Genomic DNA, 19,625 nt, shown 5'->3' on the forward strand with positions numbered 1-19,625 from the left:
GTTCCTTAGTTTGGCCTAAGCGAAATTCTAAATATCAGTTCTAGACATTGAACAAAAGCAATTTTTTAAGCCAATTATTTATTAACTGTCTTTTGAACCTTGTCTTTGGGCTGCACCACATCAGGATAAAAATTTAGGGCTGTCTGGGTGGCTCAGTCAGTTAAATGTTCGACTTCAGCTCAGATCATGATCTCCTGGTTCATGAGTTCAAGTTCCACGTCCGGCTCTGTGCTGACAGCTCAGAGACTGGAGCCTGCTTTGGATGCTATGTCTCCCTCTCTCTGCCAGTCCCCTGCTCATGCTCTGTCTCTCTCTCTCTCAAAAATAAATAAACATTAAAAACATAGTTTTAAAATTACAAGATACTGTTATTTAGTTTAAAAAAATATGATCAGAACATTTTGTGTTCTAGGGCTTAGTGATATTAAATGACTGAACGTTCAGTTTAGCTGTTGAAACCTTTAACCTCTTTCACTTACCGGTATATCTTCTATTATAGGTAGTAATTTATGAAAAGCCTTTCTTTGAAGGAAAATGTATGGAACTAGAAACAGAGATGTGCAGGTTTATGGCGGAAGCAGGTGAAACAGAAGGAACAACCGATGACAGTTTCCCATTTATGTCAGTGGGGTCGATGAAGGTTCTGAGAGGAATGTAAGTAGATGGGAGTAACCTGAGGAGTTTCTTTTTTATCATTTTAGTGAGTAATATACATGCCCCACCCCCAACCATTACAGATAGTGTGGTAGAGTGAACTTTAGACATGTTCTTCTCAGTCCACTCTGACCTGGAGTTGACACAGCAGATCGAGGTGGTGGTTTGGGGTCAGTCAGCTGAACGAGGCTGATAAATTGGCCAAATTGGCTGATAAGATTGATCAAATCTACATCTTATTAATATTATTCTCCAAACTGTTGACCTGTTAGTTTGCTTTCTATTTTTTATGATATTTTGCACTTTATGTATCTTACATATTTCCTTTAGAAGTATATACTTCAAAGTCTTGTACATAGCCAAAAATATATAATATTTTAATTATGCTTTGATGAAAGTTTAGCCAGTTTTTTTGCTGAAGTTCTTTGGAGTCTTCTTATTAAACACACACACACGCTCCCTACACTCCTTTACAGAACATTGATGTATGTTTCTTAGGTTATTCTTTAGGAGGCCATTCTATTAGTCTCTTAAATTTTAGAGGAGAATTCCAATTGTCATAATGCATGAGTCTATGTCTAGCTTCATAACTGTTAGTATTTGTGAACGAAACTTATACATGGGAAAAATTTCAACACTGACGAAGACTACCGCTCCTTCATGTTTTTTCTCTTGCAGTTGGGTTGCTTATGAGAAGCCTGGATTTACAGGTCATCAGTATTTGCTCGAAGAAGGAGAGTACAAGGACTGGAAAGATTGGGGAGGTTACAATGGAGAAATTCAGTCATTACGACCTATATTAGGTGTAAGTTAAAGAAAAGCTCATGGCTAATACTTGATCTTTTTTGAATATGAATGGCTAACCTTTGAATTTTGATTTTTTTTTTCTTAATAGGATTTTTCAAATGCTCACATGATCATGTACAGTGAAAAAAACTTTGGATCCAAAGGTTCCAGTATTGACGTATTAGGAATTGTTGCTAACTTAAAGGAGACCGGATATGGATTGAAGACCCAGTCTATTAATGTACTGAGTGGAGTGTAAGTGAAATAATCCAACCGGGGTTTTAACCATTTTTACTTTGCGTTGTATTAGACTAATAGCGTCTCTGACAGAGACAGAGCGTCTCTGACAGAGTAGGCACTCAGGAAATAAACATATCAACGACTGAACATTAAGTCAGTCATTTAATGTGTACTGCCACAATACTTTCATAACTGCTTTTTAACATCTTTCTCATATAATCTTTTTTTCATGTGTCATGTAACATTGCAGTAGACTTTTGGGTTTCAGGATAGAAATTCACCGGTCCACTTCTCTTACCATTCTGCATGGAAAGATTCCCTGGATTTCTTATGATGGGAATCAAATAAAAAATAATCTTAACACTAGAAACCTGAGGTTGGGATAAAGTCCCATTCGATTTTCCTACAGTCCTTGTAGGGGAGGAAAAATTTTATTCTACCCATCGAGATTCTTCCTGTTAATTAAACTGACACAAGACAGATTAACAGGAGAAAAAAATCACCGAGAGTTTAATTACATGTTCAGGGAGGCCCAATAATGAAACTGAGACCCAAAGAAATGACCGAGGCAGGTGAGTTTTATATATTTTAGACAGAAAGACAATACATTTGTGAGGAATTGGCAGGATAAAACTTGTTTGGGAGCTTTAATTAGTATGGAATTGTAAACAGAATTTGTCTCATGTAGTAAATTGATAAAAAGTAACAAGGTTTGTTTATACAGTCTTCTCAGCTCTAAAGTCCCTATCTCTGGTGATGAAGGCGTGTCTCTACCTCCTGGTACAGGGAGGACACCTTTCACATGGGAGATTTATTTATTATTATTTATTATTTATTATCTCTGCTTTCAGGGAGACAGAGGAGGGTCTGAGTGTCTTTATTGCACAGGCTTTACTTTGAAATAACACTGATTACGCCATTGTGGCAGCACCTATATCTACACCTGCACGGTTTCATTTCTTCACTATTGTTTTGACCTAAATATAATTGTTTCAGCATACCTGGAGTTAGCAATTGAATGCTTTATTAACGTAAGCTTTTATTGAAAGATGGTCAGAAAAGACTCTTGGGGATGCATATGACTGCAAGCCAAACTAAATCGGTATAAGTGATAAAAATGGAATTTATTGGCCTACATAACTTAAAAGTCCTGGAAAGGGGGTACCTGGGTGGCTTAGTCGGTTAAGCGTCTAACTCTTGATCTCGGCTTTTGTCATGGTCTCAGGATTGTGCGATGGAGCCCTGCATTGGGCTCAGAGTGGAGCACGGAGCCTGCTTGGGATTCTCTCTCAATTTCTCTCTCTCTCTGCCCCTTCCCCACTTGTGTTTTTCCTCCTGCCCCGCTCCCCTTAAAATAAATAAACTTAAAAAAAAAAAAAGTCCTGGACAAGATTTTGCTTCATTCATGGCTGGATATAGGGTTTAGACACTGGCATTAGAACTTGCTCTCTGTCTCTTGACTAGGCTTTTTTTCTGTGCTGGCTTCATTTTAAGCAGACCACTTCCATCTGGTACATTAGCTACTTATTGTTCTTCCATCTCACTGTATCCAGTGGAAAGGACTTCTCTTTCCCACAAAAGCTTCAGGTTTCGGTTTGATTCTGTAGGCTTGGGACATGTGTACGTGCCTGAGCCAATCACTGTAGTCAAGGAGATGATCGTGCCTATGTTATGTGCCCAACTCTGGAGTAGTGTAGGGTCAGTCCCATAGAAGCCACTTTTATATGATCGGGGTGAGTTGTTCCCCAGGAACATCAGAAATAATGAGGACAGATACTGGATGGGCAAAACAGGTGTCTATTAAAATAAGTTATACAATTATGATCCAGGTTGATGTCAGTTATAGTTGGGTATAAGTGAGAGTATTCTTAAATAATCATATGAATTTATTTGACGTTGGTTCTGTTGAAAATGTTTGTTAGGTTTTTTGTTTTTAAATTTTATTTTAGAGCATATGCAAGCAGATGTGAGGGGCAGAGAGAGAGAGAATCTTAAGCAGGCTCCACACACAGCATGGAGCCCGACGCGAAGCTCAATCTCATGACCCTGAGATCATGACCTGAGCCCAAACCAAGAGTTGGACACTTGACCAACCGAGCCACCCAGGCACCCTGATGTTAGGTTTTTTATGTCATGAGTAACCTAGGCTATTTGGATCATTCTAACCTCAACCCATTTGTATTTCATGGAGCCCTCCTGTAGTGTCCCTGGATATCTGAGATGTGTGTACAATGTAATATGCTTTACTGTTAGTCATGTTCACCAAATCCTTGTGTTGGTTGCTGCTTGTGGTGCCCTCTTGATAGAGTGACATCTGGGATTTCTGGGTCTTCCTTCTTAGCAGGAAGTGCCTTCTGTGTCCTGCTCTGGAACCCTAACATCTTACCATCTGCCATAGACCAAAGGTATTAGTACGGCAGTTCTCTGAGATAATGCTGTGGTTCTACAGTATTTTAGACTGCCTTTATTTAAAGCTAATTATTTAGAAGGAAAACAGTGACCAATTCAGTCTGGACAAATAGTTGTACATTTTGGTACTCACCAGGTGTGTTGGTCCCATTAGTCAGAGTCCAGTCATGCTTCCCAGCAGAGGAAGCAACAGGAAGCTGGCTAGAATTCTCTTAGAGCATTTATGTGCACGGTTCTGTTAGCACAGGTAGAATTGTACCCAGAGCCAATCTTTTTTTTTTTTTTTTTTTTTTTTTTTAGCCCAGTCTTTGTTTGCTTGAAATTAGATTCCTTTATAAAATGTTGCTTTTATAGGTTTCTATTTTTAGTCATTTCTAGTATTTCCTGGTTTGGTTTAGTTTTTTTTTTTTTTTTAATAGCAGTTGAGTTGTGGTCTTGGGGGAAGTTGAAGGGAGGTGTGTACACATCACCACTTCCTTTCAAATTCTGTGGCTGTGGAAGGGCTGTGTGTACCAGGGCCAGCTGCTTCCTCACAGGTCATTTAGTTGGTTATCTGACAGATATTTATTGAGGTCTGTTATGTGCAAAGCATTATATTATGTCCTCACAGAGGTCACAGCATTTGTATAAAACATAATCATTGCTACGAAAGACCTAGAGATTAGGGAATCTTGGTTCTTGATTTCTCAGTATGGAACTCAAAAGCTTTTCAGAAAAACTTTTTTGAGATTCTTGTTCTGGAAGTGTCTTGCAGGAGGTTCACTCTCACATGGGTGATAAAGTCCCTGGGAGGTAAATTCATTTTTAGCTCAGAAACAGAGACCAGCCTTCAGGAAGGATGCTTATGAATCCGACCGTTGAGGTTTTGAGAATGCATTCCGTTTCTTACTGAAACAGAAGAAACTCCCTTTCACCGCCCTGCTGATCAACGTCAGGTTCTGCACTGTGCTCTTGTTCACATGGGGGCAACTGGGCTCGTTGTTTTGAAACTGAGAACAAAATGAAATATTTCTAGAGTCCACCTGAGAAAATTAAAACTGCTGTTGCTTTAAATTCTTTTTCCTTTTCTCTTCCATGGAAGGGCTGGTTTGCCCCACTGCCCCTACGTTCTGAGCAGGGATTCCACTTCCACGAGGCTGGGACCTGCACGTACTTGTAGCAGCCCCCCTCCCCGCCACCCCACCAACCTCATAAACAGAGAAGCGTTGATTCATGTGTACAGAATCTGTTTAAACAAGGACAGTAAGGAATTTTCTTCGTAAGAGTCTCAAGTAGAAGTTATAGATCTACCAGAGAATCTTAAGACCTGAGTTTTAGGTTTGTTTTTTTTGTTTGTTTTTTTTTTTTACCCTCATGCATCAGTGATTCATCTGGGGCCGCATCTTGGAAGGAAAACAACACTACTGTCAATTCAAGTAACATCTTAATAAGTGGTTGGTTTGTTTCAGCCTCAGTGAATTAGGCTTATGTGGTGTTGGGTGTTTGCTTACAAGTGATTTGTTTTAGTTTTATCGGGAAATAGAGCATTCACACTTGGTTAAAAAAAAAAAAACGTGCTGGATAAACCTACTTTCAAGGTTCACTCGGTTGTTCTTCCCCCCTATATTTGGTCTTTCCCCACTCACAGCCCTTTCCCTTCCAAACCTTGAGGTCAGTCAATCAAGCAAAAAGGCCCTTTAACCCTCTGTTCTTTAACTTGTTACAGAGCCCGCCAGAAATACTTTTTTTGTGATATGGCTATGACCTCTTTTTCTTTCTTTCTTTTTTTTTTTTTTTTAAGTCCTGGGTTTTGTGAAATAGATTTTTTTTTTTAATTTTTTTTTTCAGTGTTTTTTTATTTATTTTTGGGACAGAGAGAGACAGAGCATGAACGGGGGAGGGCCAGAGATAGAGGGAGACACAGAATCGGAAACAGGCTCCAGGCTCTGAGCCATCAGCCCAGAGCCCGACGCGGGGCTCGAACTCCCGGACCGCGAGATCGTGACCTGGCTGAAGTCGGACGCTTAACCGACTGCGCCACCCAGGCGCCCCTGTGAAATAGATTTTTCTTGCCGTGCACCTACTCCTCCCCACATAGCAGGATCCCACGTTCTTGCTTGGCTTTTGCTTCTCTTCATGAGGCAAAGGCCGTGTGAGCAGAAGCCGCACACTCAGGTTCCCAGGAGCCATAGAACCTCACATGATGTCAGCCCTGGGATCCTGGCCAAGCCCTCTACTTACAAATGAGACTATGAACTTTCACAAAGGTTAAGTGAGCCCTTCAAAGTTATCTGAAAGTTAATGTCCCGACCATAGCTGGAACTAGGTCTCCTAATTCCTGACCTCACCATGTTAAAGAACAGGTTTTAAAAATTGCTAATGAGGTTCTGAAATGGAGTAGTGTTTTCTGAAATATGACGGGACTGGCCTTCTAGCAGTTACTCTGTTCATTTGGGCAGAAGTGTGTGTAGAGACATTAGCTGTCATAAGCTACATAACACTGGAGATTTTTACAGTGTTCTTTTTTTCTCCTTGATTGCTGTTCATTTCCTAGTAATGACTGTATCTGAGTTTTTGTATAAAGTCAAGCCCTTTTGGTAGTAAAATCATAATCTGTCCTAATTATGAAGCGTGTGGACTATTTTAAGTCTGGTGTAATGGAAGAGTAAATGAAAGGAAACTTAACAGGGCCGGTGGCAGCTTGGGTCATGAAGTGAAGAGAGCGTGGGGGGAGCCCCAGGAGACTCCATCATGGACTCAGTCATCCCTGGCCACTAACTGATTGTGTCACCTTCCCGTTCAAAACAAACACCAATAAGTAATTACGTGTGATACTTTTCCTCCTCACATGCCTAGCGTCATTTAGTTTCTGGCATATGATAAATGGCCAGTCGAGGTTTGTTGAAAGAATCAGGGAATTAACTTTTCTGTGTCTTTCGGTTTTCCTTTCTGTAAAATGGGAAAACCAGTCCTCCCTAGATTAAATGTGGTCATAGATGTGAAAGCATTTTGGAAAGTTGTATGTCTACAAGCACCTAGGTATTATTCCTTTCATCTGTGAGCAGATCAGTAGGGCAGTGAATTAACTCAGGAGGTGCAGAATTATCTGTTGAATATAACGAAATTGAAAAAATTCCCTTCAGAGACTATCTTTGGCTAGGAAGTAGCATCAATAAGTTGGTTTTGTTATCCTGGTTTAATTATCCTGAGTGTGGATCACTTGAAAGGTGACAAAAGAAAACCTCCCAAAAGAGATTTTAGTGTTTCTGAGCATCTGTTCAGTTTTGCTTACTACATAGTCATGTCACATTGGAAATCCTGTTCCAAATAAAATTTTACTTAGCTGTATTTTTTTAAAGCCTTTTCCTCTGTTACCTTTTTCCACTATGCTTTATTGTGTGATAGAGACATAGTGTCTTGTACTCTTTCTGGAAAACTATTAATGTCAAAAATAAAAAGAACTCTTACTTGCTTTTTAAGAGAACTTTACAGATATTTCTTGGAAGTCCAAGTTGTTTCCTTAGAATAGGATTAGAGGGGCGCCAGGGTGGCTGAGTGTCAGACTTTGACACTTTGTTCGAGTGTCAGACTTTGGCTCAGGTCATGATCCCACAGTTCATGAGTTCAAGCCCTGCATCAGGCTCCACACTATCAGAGTGGAGCCTATCTGATAGTGTGGAGCCTGCTTGGGATTCCATCTCTCTCTCTCTCTCTCTGCCCCTCCCCTGCTTGCTCACTCTCTCAAAATAAATAATCTTTAAAAAAATTTTTAAGAGCAGTTTAAAAGAAAAACTTTACAGATACTTCTCGGAAGTCCACGTTGTTTCCTTAGAATAGAATTAGAGGGGCACCTGGGTGGCTTAGGCCACCTGAGCCAGTGTCTGACTCTGGCTCAGGTCATGATCTTACCAGTTTGTGAGCTCGACCCCCCAACTCAGGGCTCTGCACTCTCTCTCCCTCTCTCTCTGTACCTCATGGGATTCTCTGTCTCTCTCTGCCCCCTTGCTCATTTGCACACTCTCTAAAAAATAAGTAAGAATTCGAAAAAAATATCCCCATGGGAGCTTTCTCAGGGAATAGGATTTGACACGTGAGAACACCAAAAAGTTCATGTAAAGATACTCTTACACCAAAAGGTTTGTGTAAAGATATTCTTTCACTTGTCACTTTGACTTGTCATACAGACAGATCTCCCAAAAGATTAATAGAGAATCAGAAAAATTATTAAGATTACTGATTATTAAAACAAATGAAAATTTCTGTATGATACATATTTACTTAAATGTGTTTGATAGTTTTATTATACATGTCAACTATCAACTATGACAAGTAGATGTTTGTGTTTCTTTAGATGGGTAGCCTATGAAAATCCTGACTTCACAGGAGAACAATATATACTGGATAAAGGTTTCTATACCAGTTTTGAGGACTGGGGAGGCAAAAATTGTAAGATCTCTTCTGTTCAACCCATATATTTGGTAAGGAATTCTACTTTTGTATGAGAATATTTAACTGAATTCTGGATTTCCTTAATGTGTACTTCGGGTTCATGTAATACTTAACAGTACAGAAACTATTCTGAGGTTATTTTTAACAGTAATTGCTAATGATCTAGAAGAAAAAAATGTTTTCAAGATGTCTGCTCTACTCATTTCCTTCTCTCTTCCCCTTAAAATTTTTTAGGATTCTTTCACTGGCCCAAGGAGACGAAATAAGGTAATTTAAAAAATAATCTATTTTTTATAATTAGGGGCCTTCCATTGAAAAGCTGACCTTATGTGTAAAATGTCAGACATTTGGGATATTTTGTTAGTTTTACTTATTTTTATACCTCAAACCATAATTGTATTTCTAAGTTAGATTTAGGTTTACTTTATAAATGCTTGAGAGCGTTGACTCATATCTAGATATTTCTTATAAAATGCTCTTCTCCGGGTGCCTGGGTGGCTCAGTTGGTTAGGCTCTTGATCTCAGCTCAGGTCTTGATCTCAGGGTCATGAGTTCAAGCCCTGCATTAGGCTCCATTCTGGACATGGACATACATACATAAAATGTTCTTCTTATGTAAAGTTGAATTTAATATCATTACATAGAATCAATTTGCTTAATACGCTAAGATTAATATCTCAAACAATACATACAGTTATTGTGGTAAACAGTAAAATGAATTTTCATATTTGCTGTGTCTACATTAGACAAACATTTTATACGGTCTCTCACTCAAGCCTTTGTATGCCGTCTGCATCAACTGAAGTGTTACATTTGTTATTTAGGCTTTTTAATGGAAGTGTTCAGAATTCAGACAGCCGTAATTACAGAGGCACAAACACCACTGTAGCCTCCTTTATTGGCATACACAAGATTCTAATAAGTCAGCAAGTATCTTCCATTGAGAGGGAGGAAAACTATGTTTCTAAAATACAGTTTCTTGTAAATGTTAGAACTGACGAACAATTACTTTTGGCCACAATAAAGCTTTAAAATGCCTCACAGTTTGTTGCGACAGGGTGTTCTATAGAAAGCTGCCTCAACTGTCGGATTGTCCTTTGATGTCTTTGAATCAAATAATCATGAATGGTGTGGCCAGAGTATTTCTAATTGATCATTAATGTAGAAGTGGAAAATTAAAGGATTTATAAAATTCATAGCAGTTTACTAACAGGTCATGTTTGCATCATCTCAAAGGCTGAATGAGTTAATATGTTTAGGAAAATAAGCTTACATATTTGTTTACTTTTTCAAAGATTCAGTTGTTTTCAGAACCACAGTTTCAAGGTCGCAGTCTAGGTTTCGAAGAAACAACAAGTCAAATTGATGATTCATTTTCTACCAAGTCTTGCAGAGTTTTAGGAGGCAGGTAAGTAAAACGGTGGACTGGCAGGGCCTAATCCCCGGGAGAGTAGAATGCACGAATCAGCAAATCTTTAGGGACATCCCTAGGTGTTTGGCACTATATGAAACCACCAACGGTACAAGACCATGTTAGTACTGAGGTGCACCTTGCAGCATCTGAGCACTGGGCAGAGGACATGGGATCACTTTGGATGGAGAAGTTGAAAATCACCATGTCACTGTGCAATGGGATTCAGACCAGGTTCTCTACTCTCTAGCCTGTCCTGTCACCATAACGGGACTCTAATAATCCCTCAGGTGCCTCCCAAGGTGGATTTTTTGTTTTTTTTTACAGGTAGATAGGCATTCTTTAAAAAAAGGTTTTTTATGTTTATTTTTGAGACAGCATGAGCAGGGGAGGGGCAGAGAGAGAGACGGAGACAGGCTCCAGGCTCTGAGCTGTCAGCACAGAGCCCGATGTAGGCCTCAAACTCACAGACTGTGAGATCATAACCTGAGCCGAAGTTGGACACTGAACCGACTGAGCCACCCAGGCGCCCCGGTAGATAGGCATTCTGCATGACAACAGTGTAATCATAAGAAGGGAAAGAAAGGCATCAGCCCAAAGTGCCGTGCTGAAAATAGTTTCATAAAAGCTTTACAGGGAGGGGAGAGCCCAAGGTCAGGGAAAGTTGGCTAGGAAACACTTGGAGCAAACTGTGCAGAAGGTGATGAGGAATTAAGTCTAATAATAATAATAGTAATAGTAATAGTGTCTTTAATCATACAGTTCTTTATGGTGTAAATAGCACCATCATATCGGTTAGCACTGCACAGTGGAAACAGCACTGGCTTTGCATTCAAGTGCACAGATTTACAGTAAAGATTTTGTTTATTAGCACACACCTCCGTCTCTGTCCTAGTTCCTCTTTATCCCCTGCCCTGCTTCACTTCTTACTACCAGACAGCTACTTTTGTTGTTGTGCATTTGTTGTCTGTCTCAGCTCACCAGAGTGTAGATTTTATGATAGCAGGGACTTCGTTTTGTCCTCTGTCCTATCCCCAGCAGTGGAAAAGTACCTGATCTACAATTAGTCCTCAGTAAGCTTCCTTGGATTAAAAGAACAAACAAAAAGCCCCACCTCTTCTAAGGAAGCATGGAAAATCACCATCTTACTAGTAATGCTGGGGCCCTGAGGGGCTAAATGACTTGTCTAAGTCACTATGGTAGTTTGACTCATGGCCCAGTACCGAGGCGCTGGAAATGAGGATAAAGGGAAGGCATTTGGGAAGGATGTTGGTAGACCCAAGGTGACTGATTAGCTGTGAAGGTTGAAGGATTATTCAGAGAGGACTCAAGGGCTAGAGGATGGTGGCACCCACGAGGGGAGCAAGGAGTACTGGAAGGTGCAGAGATAGAAACTGAAGATTTTGGGGAGAAAAACTTTGTTTCCCAAATGCAAAATTAACAACTGACTTATGAATATTCATTTGCAACACAATGGAAAAAAGTAAACAGGTCTAGATATTTTTGAAGACAGAACAGTTAGCCACCGGCATTGTGTTTTATATATAGCAGGCTACCTATTCTTGAATAGGAATATTCCAATTACATATTGTACACGTCTATGTTTTTTTCCTGTCATAGCTGGGTTGCATATGATGGAGACAATTTCTCTGGTAATCAGTACGTGTTGGAGGAAGGCCACTATCCTTGTGTCTCCGCGATGGGATGCCTGCCTGAAGCAGCTTTCAAGTCTCTTCGTTTTATAGATGTTGTAAGTATAAAAATGTCAGTGTGAATATGGCGTCACAGAGATGTGTGGTTCATGCAGCTGATGGAAACCAGCAGGGAGGCTTCCTCAGGACTTAAAGTCAGAGGCACAGAAAACAGTTGCAATAGAACATTCCAGCCTATAACTTTTTGGTCTCTTTTCAGAGCTTGTTAACATAGAAGTTGACTTTCTTTGCTGTTTTCTCAGACTTCAGGTCAAGGGTGTTCAGTCAGTTGTGGTATAGTCATCAGGGGTTCGTTCAAGGCCCCTCTCCTGTCTTTCTTCCATTGCATACCTGATCCCTATTTTTATTCCTCTCTCCTTTACAGGTACCCATTCTAGTGTGTTTGGGATACAGCTTAGATATTCTTATAAAATGTTTTTTATTTTACTTTATCCTCACATGCACACGTATCCCCGTTGACCTGTGTGGGAATCCCTTCGAGATATGTATTTAAAAAGTAGATTTGCAGGATTCCATGTGCATGAATATTCTCTAAGTAATGCCAGATTCCACTACTTGGGATCTTTGCTGGCAGAACATGGGGATTCATTTTCTCTGTCATTGCCATTACTGAATATTTTCTGACTTTTGTCAATTTGAAGAAATTAGGTAGAAAGTATTTTCTCATTGTGTTATGTTTCACCAGTATCTCCTGCACTAGTCATTTGGATTTTCTATTCAGTGAATAGTCCGTTTTTATATCCTTTGCCAAACTCTTTATTAAGTTTTCTGTATCTTTTGTTGTCACTGGGTTGCAGAAATTCTTCATAGTTTTTAAATCTATCGCTTTGTTGTCTTAGAAATTTGCAATCACGTCTTCTCCCAGTTTATCACACATGTGCTCCTTTAGATTATGGTGCCCCTTTTTGCATAGAAACCTTTAATTTTTGATGTAGCTAAAGCAATATTCAGTACAATAAAACAGCAAGATAATGTTCCGATTGTTCAACTCTGGGTGTGTCTGTAGTTTTGGAAATATTTGTTAGTTTTTTTTGTAGCTGATCTCTTATAAAAAGCTTAAAACATATGTCATTGGTGACTTCAGTCTTACAGGTAGAAAGAACATACATGAGATGGCTTTATCTCCTCCCTGCCTGTTCAAATAACTAAAATGTTGACCGTTTCTTTAGATGTGAAAATAGTATCAGTGAAACATGGTATGGTGTTTAAGATTCACTAACTTACAGTGAAATATCTAAAACTTTGGTATTTAACCACCCTAGAATTCTAACAGCTACCTCCAAATATATTTTCAAAAAACAAAAAAACCAAACCCACTGCCGTTGCAGTTTCCAAATGCCTTCCTTCACCTAGTACTTGGTGGATATGCTCAGCCACTTGTGATACTTATGTCATTTCCTTCTAGTATATTTTATATAACCTAATTCCTACACTATACAAACCACCTCTACACACTAATCTGCTCTGTTTACTGGTCGGCAGAAATCTTTGTACATGTCAGGGCACATCCACATCAATGAAGCAGTAAGTTACCACACCCTAACCACAAAACTTTAAGCAGGTAGGTAATTTTTGATGTATTATTTATGATCTTAGGATTATTATCATTAGAGCTTAGACTAGGGTCAGTTTCAAACTGTGATTTGAAAAACAAACATAATCTGCTTTTTATTTTCTGAAAATGAATGGACTTCTGTGCCCTTGTCCTCTTTAAAATGACTGATGGCTTGAACATGCAGCTTCCACACTGGTTTTTTTCTCTCCTTTTAACAATTATTCCTATAGGAAAGTTTGGGAGCATGAGTATAAAGAATCGTTGTCTTATTGACAAAACAACAACAACAACAAAAAAGACATTTGAAAATGCATACAAGGGGAAGTTTCTTTGATTAGGTAATTACCACTGTTACCACTAGACCCCAAAGACAGCCGTAGTCCTCTGACCCTCACCATTTATGTCCATGGCTTTCCAGCCCCTCCTTTTCCCTAATAAACAATGGCAAAATTGAAAATAAATTTCATTACAAGTGTTGATTCAATACATATACCCATTCCTTTGTGCCTAGGATATGGCCCCCTCCATATCAGCTTTAAAACACTGTTATATTTACCCACCTTTCCATGTAGTAGAAAACTTCCTGCCTGTCCTCTCCTTAGCTTCGGAGTGCATGAACACCCAGACCTCCAGGGAAAGGCCAAGCCTGGCCAGAGCTTGTGATTTGTCCTTTAACAAGATATTTCCATGTAAGCTTGAATTATTATCAAAGATGAGTAATGGAACACTGTTTTTGTTCCTATACAGGAATTTTCTGAACCAACAATTATTCTTTTTGAAAGAGAAGGCTTCAAAGGAAAAAAGATCGAACTTAATTCAGAAATAGTTAATCTCCGATCCCTAGGATTCAACACACAGATACGCTCTGTTCAGGTGATTGGTGGCATGTAAGTGAGTTACCTACTTGTTTATTCAATAAGATATTTGACTTTTAAAATTAGGTATGATCAGAGTCACCTGGGTAGCTCAGTCGGTTAAGCGTCCGACTTCAGCTCAGGTCATGATCTCGTGGTTCACGGGGTTCGAGCCACATGTCAGGCTCTGTGCTGACAGCTCTGAGCCTGGAGTCTGCTTCATGGATTCTGTCTCCCTCTCTCCCCATCCCTCCCCTGCTTATACTTTGTCTCTCTCTCTCAAAAATAAGTAAAGCATTAAAAAAAAATTTTTTTAAGGGGTGCCTGGGTGGCTCGGTCAGTTAAGTGTCCAACTTCAGCTCAGGTTCATGGGTTCGAGCCCCATGTCAGGCTCTATACTGCAGCTCAGAGCCTGGAGCCTGCTTTGGATTGTCTCTCTCTCTGCCCCTCCCCCAGTCATGCTCTGTCTCCAAAATAAACATTAAAAAAAATTGTTCAAAAAAAATTGTTTTTAATTAGGTTTGATCACATTTCTTTCTATCCTGTGCTACCTTAAACAAATTGAAATATAACCTCTTATCCTCCTATTTACTGTAAGGGTTAATAATTATGTACCTTCATAATATATTTTTCCTATTGAGAAAAACCATGTGTCAGGTAGATTTCATCTTTTCATCCACATTTGTAATTTACTTAAGGTAAGGACTTTGTCTTTGGGTCCTCTCAAATTCCTAGGGGAATGCTTTGCAAACCAGTGCTCAGTAAACACATTAAGCACTTTTTTTTTTTTTTTAGCAAGTAAGAAAGGAAGCTGATTTTTCTTCTCCCTTTGAAAGACCAAGTCCTTTGGTTTTAGAGTAAGGGTTTGGATTTTCTTTACCCAGAAATTGATAGCAGATGCTGTGTACAATGATTAAAGGCCAACATGGGAAGATTTTTCTCACGTTACGAGAATTTTGAAATTAAGATATAAAAGCGAGCAAGGACTACCAACATAATGTTTATAAGAAAGTAAATTTCTTGCCCTCATAAAAACAATAGCTATGGCCTCCCTGTATGCATCAGTGTTGGAAGGGCCGACAGTTATTTACAAAACAGTTGTAGATTATTACTGTGGTAGAATTATGGGTGATTTTTTTTTTCCCCAAATGGTTTTAATTTTTTGTTTTTACGATAAAATGACTAAGACGATGATATTTTAAAGTTCCAGGACTAAAAGTAGAGAACACTCTTCCTTGGTGTAATAGATCAGCCAGAGGCAGAGGGTTGCTGGGTTGCTTGCATGCCGTGTGCCATGACCTTAACTTCTTCGGGGGTGGGCACTAGCATCTTCAGGTGGAAGAGACCAGAGAATCTTCAGTTTTCTGGATTGAGGAAGATTACACCCATTTTATTTTTATTTTATTTTACATATATATATATATATATATATATTTTTTTTTTTTTTTTTTTTTGAGAGAAAGCAAGAGCATGACTGGGGGCGGGGCAAAAGAGAGAGAGAGAAGAGAGAGTCTCAAACAGGCCCCATGCGGGACTTGATCCAACAACCTTGGGATCACGACACAAGCTGAAATCAAAAGTCGGATGCTCCACCGACCAAGCTCGCAGCACCCCATACCCATTTTAAACAAAGCTTTATTATTTGTACTTAACCCTATGTAATACTTATCATGTGCCACACACTAATAAGAACTTTACAAATAGTAACTATTTAAATATAAGATTATTACAACTGAAAAGGTTTTACAAAAACCTCATAGGAGGTACAGGGCAATCTTGCAAAAAGGACTGAATTTCATTGCCCTATTAGAGGAAAAACTTACCTATTTCTCTTCAAGATAGGATCCTGGATGGCTCAGTAGGTCAAGCAACTGACTTGGGCTCAGGTCATGATATCACAGTTCGTGAGTTCCAGCCCCGTGTCGGGCTCTGTGCTGACAGCTCAGAGCCTGGAGCCTGCTTTCGCTTCTGTGTCTCCCTCTCTCTCTCTGCCCTTCCCCACTCATGGTCTCTCTCTCTCTCTCAAAAATAAATGAACATTAAAAAAAAAAATGGATCTTTGTGGCATACTCATGTACCAAGAATTTGCTATTTGTCAATAAATGGGTGCTTTAAGTGTTTTAGAAAATAGTTTCTTTTTCTCTCCCAATGTATATTTAAAGTATAAAGCTCCGTGTAAAACTTGGAAGCACTATAAAAATATAATCAGGGGCAACTGTTAAAGGGATACTGCCGCTTACTGTGGTTTTCCACTTTTTTTTCCCAGATGGGTTACTTATGAATATGGCAATTACAGGGGTCGGCAGTTCCTACTGTCACCAGCAGAAGTCCCAAATTGGTATGAATTCAGTGGCTGCCGCCAAATAGGTTCTCTACGACCTTTTGCTCAGGTACTTTATTCCTTTTCTAGACTTTGAGTACTCTTCTCTGCAATCTTTACCTTTTATCATAAACATAATTCAACCTTTTAGTTTCGGTATAAAACTGAAGTATAACCTTGGTCTCTGCGCCCCCACTCCTTTAAATTTGGGCTCTGTTTCTGGTGCTGAAAGGTTGTGACGGCTTTCAGAAATGCTACCACACCCAACATCAAAACATGGCGGGTCCCACGCCCTGGGCTGTCCACAGGCAGGCTCCCTGCCCCCGGCATTTTGAAATTCTGACAGACTCTGCATTGAGAAGATCCTAAACCCTCTGAGACTCTTGTGGAGGGCAGTTATCTCTAATCCAACCTCACTTTGGTTTCTGCCTCTATTAATGCTTATTCTGTGCTTCTAGCAGTACAACTTATAGATGACTATCGCTGGGGTCTCTGTCTTCCAGAAACGAATTTATTTCAGACTTCGAAACAAAGCAACAGGGTTATTCATGTCCACCAATGGAAACTTAGAGGATCTGAAGCTTCTCAGAATACAGGTCATGGAAGATGTTGGTGCTGATGATCAGATTTGGATTTACCAAGAAGGATGCATCAAATGCAGGGTGAGCTTAGACAAGTGTTTGTAGTAGCATCTTTCTTCAAGTAGATGCTTCCTGGAGCACTTTCGTAAATAAATTAGAAGGGTTTTCATGAAAGTATTTTTTAGCTGATAGAACCAATCAGGGAACTTAAAATGGGAGGTAAATCTAGCACTTATCCTAGATGGAGTATTTGTATTTATACTTGATTTTTATATAGTAATAAAAGGAGGTGTCTGGGTTATTCTCCCCTATTTCCTTGATCTTTTATAGTTTTTTTTCAATAAGCCCCAGCACTATGGCAAATCATTCTTGATTGGTTGGCTTTGGAGGACCCCGCAGACTAGGGTGAAGAGATAATGCCCTGTGTACAAGACAGTCCATTTCCTAATTATCACACCTTGTAAAGTAGATAATGGCCCATCTCCCTCTTGCATCACTCCTGCCATACTAGATGTTAAAAAGTTGAATGTAGTAAGACTTTATTAGAGAAGCTTATGCTTCTGTTGTAGATACTCTTTAACTCCTTGATTTTATGGGCTTGACTGTTTGCTCCCAATTTTTTTTTTTTTTTAACTCGGTGCCCCATGAGTCAGCAGAAGGACCACTTGTTAATTGAGTCTGTTGTGCTTGAGGGAGAATCATCCTTTCAGCAAGCGGAAGTCATATTTAGACAGGCACAGAAGAAATAGCCTGAGAAACAGAAGTAGCTGGAATTTAGAAGGCATTTTTAAAAAGCCAACTTCTGCTTTTGAATTATCTTAATTCAAGAAAACTGCCTTTCAGCAGTTATTTCTAATAAACATTTTAGTGATGTTATTTAACTTTGAGATAAAGTATCCTAGATTACCACACTTTTAATCTCAATATATAGTTTTCATAAGCATTTTCTGTAGCAGTATGTGTTCATGTCAGATGAACATGATTGCCACACACTGTTTATATATAAAGGATAGATTTGTTTTTGAAAAGGACCCTTAAAATATTTGCGTGAAAACATACTTCACTGTATTTGTATTTTATTCTTTCTCTCTTTTTATAGTTGGATAACATGCCTTCTTAGAAATGTTTATTGGACATTTCTCATGAAGGAAAGATAAGAGAATAACTGGAATTTCAGGTTTTAAAATGATAAAATGCCCTTTTTAGCCACTTCAGTGTTATAGCACCCTTTCAAATTAGAAATGCAGTCACATTCCAGAAGGGTCAGGCTAAGCAGAGATGGTTAGGCCAGGGGAGATACAGCCACAGACCCAGCCTCACATCATTGTCATTTCTGAATGGGAAAAATGTTCTAAGGTTTCCCTTACAAAGGGCAGAAATCTTGAACTTTCTGGCACTCGTGTCATCTGAAGTGAGGGTATAAGTATTTGTTGTTTGATCCCAGTTCCTCTGGCGAAAGTGTCTCGTGTGGGGTAAATGAAACTACAACTAAGACAACTTTAAAAATCACTTTGAGCCAAGAACTGATCACGATCCTTGAATGTGTCTCACCTCTAAGCAGTCTTATCTGTCTGTAAGCAGATAGCAGAAGACTGCTGCCTGACAATCGTGGGGAGCCTCGTGACCTCAGGCTCCAAACTGGGCCTGGCCCTTGACCAGAATGTCGACAGTCAGTTCTGGAGCATGAAGTCGGATGGCAGAATCTACAGCAAGTTGAAACCAAATTTAGTTTTAGATGTCAAAGGTAAGAATCATTTATTTTCTCTGTTGTGTCTGTCTGTACTCAACTAAAGATCTAGTTTTTACTTTTGAAAATGAGCATAGTGAGAGATCCCATACTGTGCACCAGCCACTGTGCTGAATGCTGAACACTTTACTTACCTGAGCTCAGGGCATCTCTAGAGCAACCCTGCGAGCCCCGTGGTATGCCCTCCTGTCCCATTTTACAATCCAAAAAGTGAGGGTCAGAGAGGTTAATCATCTCATACCCAGAAGTGCTTTGGTGGAATGCAGACCTAGGCTGACTTCAAACTATTTGTCTTTTTTTGTTTTGTTTTCTTGTAACAGTGTTAGATTAAAAATCACAAAAAGCCCTGATTCCGCAAGTAGAGTGGAGGATTCTCATGCACATGCATGTATCAACTTTACAAGATAGTTTCAAAATCAAAGAACTGTGACTAAATTGGAAACATTTTTTTGAAAAATATAGAATCATGTTTGTTATGAATGTGATCAGTTTTGTAATCTTTATGAGCTAGTCTCATCGAGCGTTTTTTTATTCTCTTAACGTGTATTTTTATTGGGTACCCAGTATGTGGCAGACTCTTTGCTAGATATGGGTACCAAAGTAGGGGAGAAAAATGCTTGGCTTCAGAGAGCGTACATTCTAGAAGCTCCATAGGATTTGTTTTCCCACTTGCTACAGTGGCAGTCAACAAGGAATAAGGATGCCTGGCTTCTAGTCTTGACAAGAAATGTGGGACTCTAGGAGCTTCCTCCGTAGGTCTTTGCTTTAAAGCTCCAAGGTCCCTTCCTAAAATTCATTATATATTAGTCCAGTGTCTCTTGAGTATGTTTGTGAACTCTCAGTGTATCTACTTAAGGTAGCCAGATGCAGTAGTCACTTGCCTCGTTAAACTAAATTTAAATCTCTCAGAATATGGGAGAGTGGTGCC

The 19,625-nt window shown here is 39.3% G+C and overlaps 1 protein-coding gene and 1 long non-coding RNA gene across 3 annotated transcripts in view; one reads left to right on the top strand and one right to left on the bottom strand.

Annotated features, from left to right (window-relative positions):
- Positions 1-19,625, top strand: part of CRYBG1 (crystallin beta-gamma domain containing 1) — a 186,666-nt gene that overhangs the window by 163,766 nt on the left and 3,275 nt on the right. For both annotated transcript variants that reach the window (XM_023254207.2, XM_023254209.2), the window contains 11 exons: positions 500-654; positions 1,333-1,459; positions 1,550-1,695; positions 8,420-8,546; positions 8,752-8,784; positions 9,813-9,925; positions 11,549-11,678; positions 13,943-14,082; positions 16,316-16,439; positions 16,873-17,031; positions 18,532-18,694. In XM_023254207.2, coding sequence (XP_023109975.2) covers positions 500-654; positions 1,333-1,459; positions 1,550-1,695; positions 8,420-8,546; positions 8,752-8,784; positions 9,813-9,925; positions 11,549-11,678; positions 13,943-14,082; positions 16,316-16,439; positions 16,873-17,031; positions 18,532-18,694 — 1,417 coding nt within the window. The remainder of the gene's footprint in view (positions 1-499; positions 655-1,332; positions 1,460-1,549; positions 1,696-8,419; positions 8,547-8,751; positions 8,785-9,812; positions 9,926-11,548; positions 11,679-13,942; positions 14,083-16,315; positions 16,440-16,872; positions 17,032-18,531; positions 18,695-19,625) is intronic.
- LOC123385496 lies at positions 13,283-13,947 on the bottom strand. The gene is made up of 2 exons (XR_006598136.1): positions 13,756-13,947; positions 13,283-13,626 (listed from the first exon to the last, which is right to left on the bottom strand). It is a non-coding gene; the product is annotated as an uncharacterized LOC123385496 (long non-coding RNA).

The sequence above is a fragment of the Felis catus genome, chromosome B2, assembly GCF_018350175.1.
Source record: "Felis catus isolate Fca126 chromosome B2, F.catus_Fca126_mat1.0, whole genome shotgun sequence".
NCBI lineage: Eukaryota > Metazoa > Chordata > Mammalia > Carnivora > Felidae > Felis > Felis catus.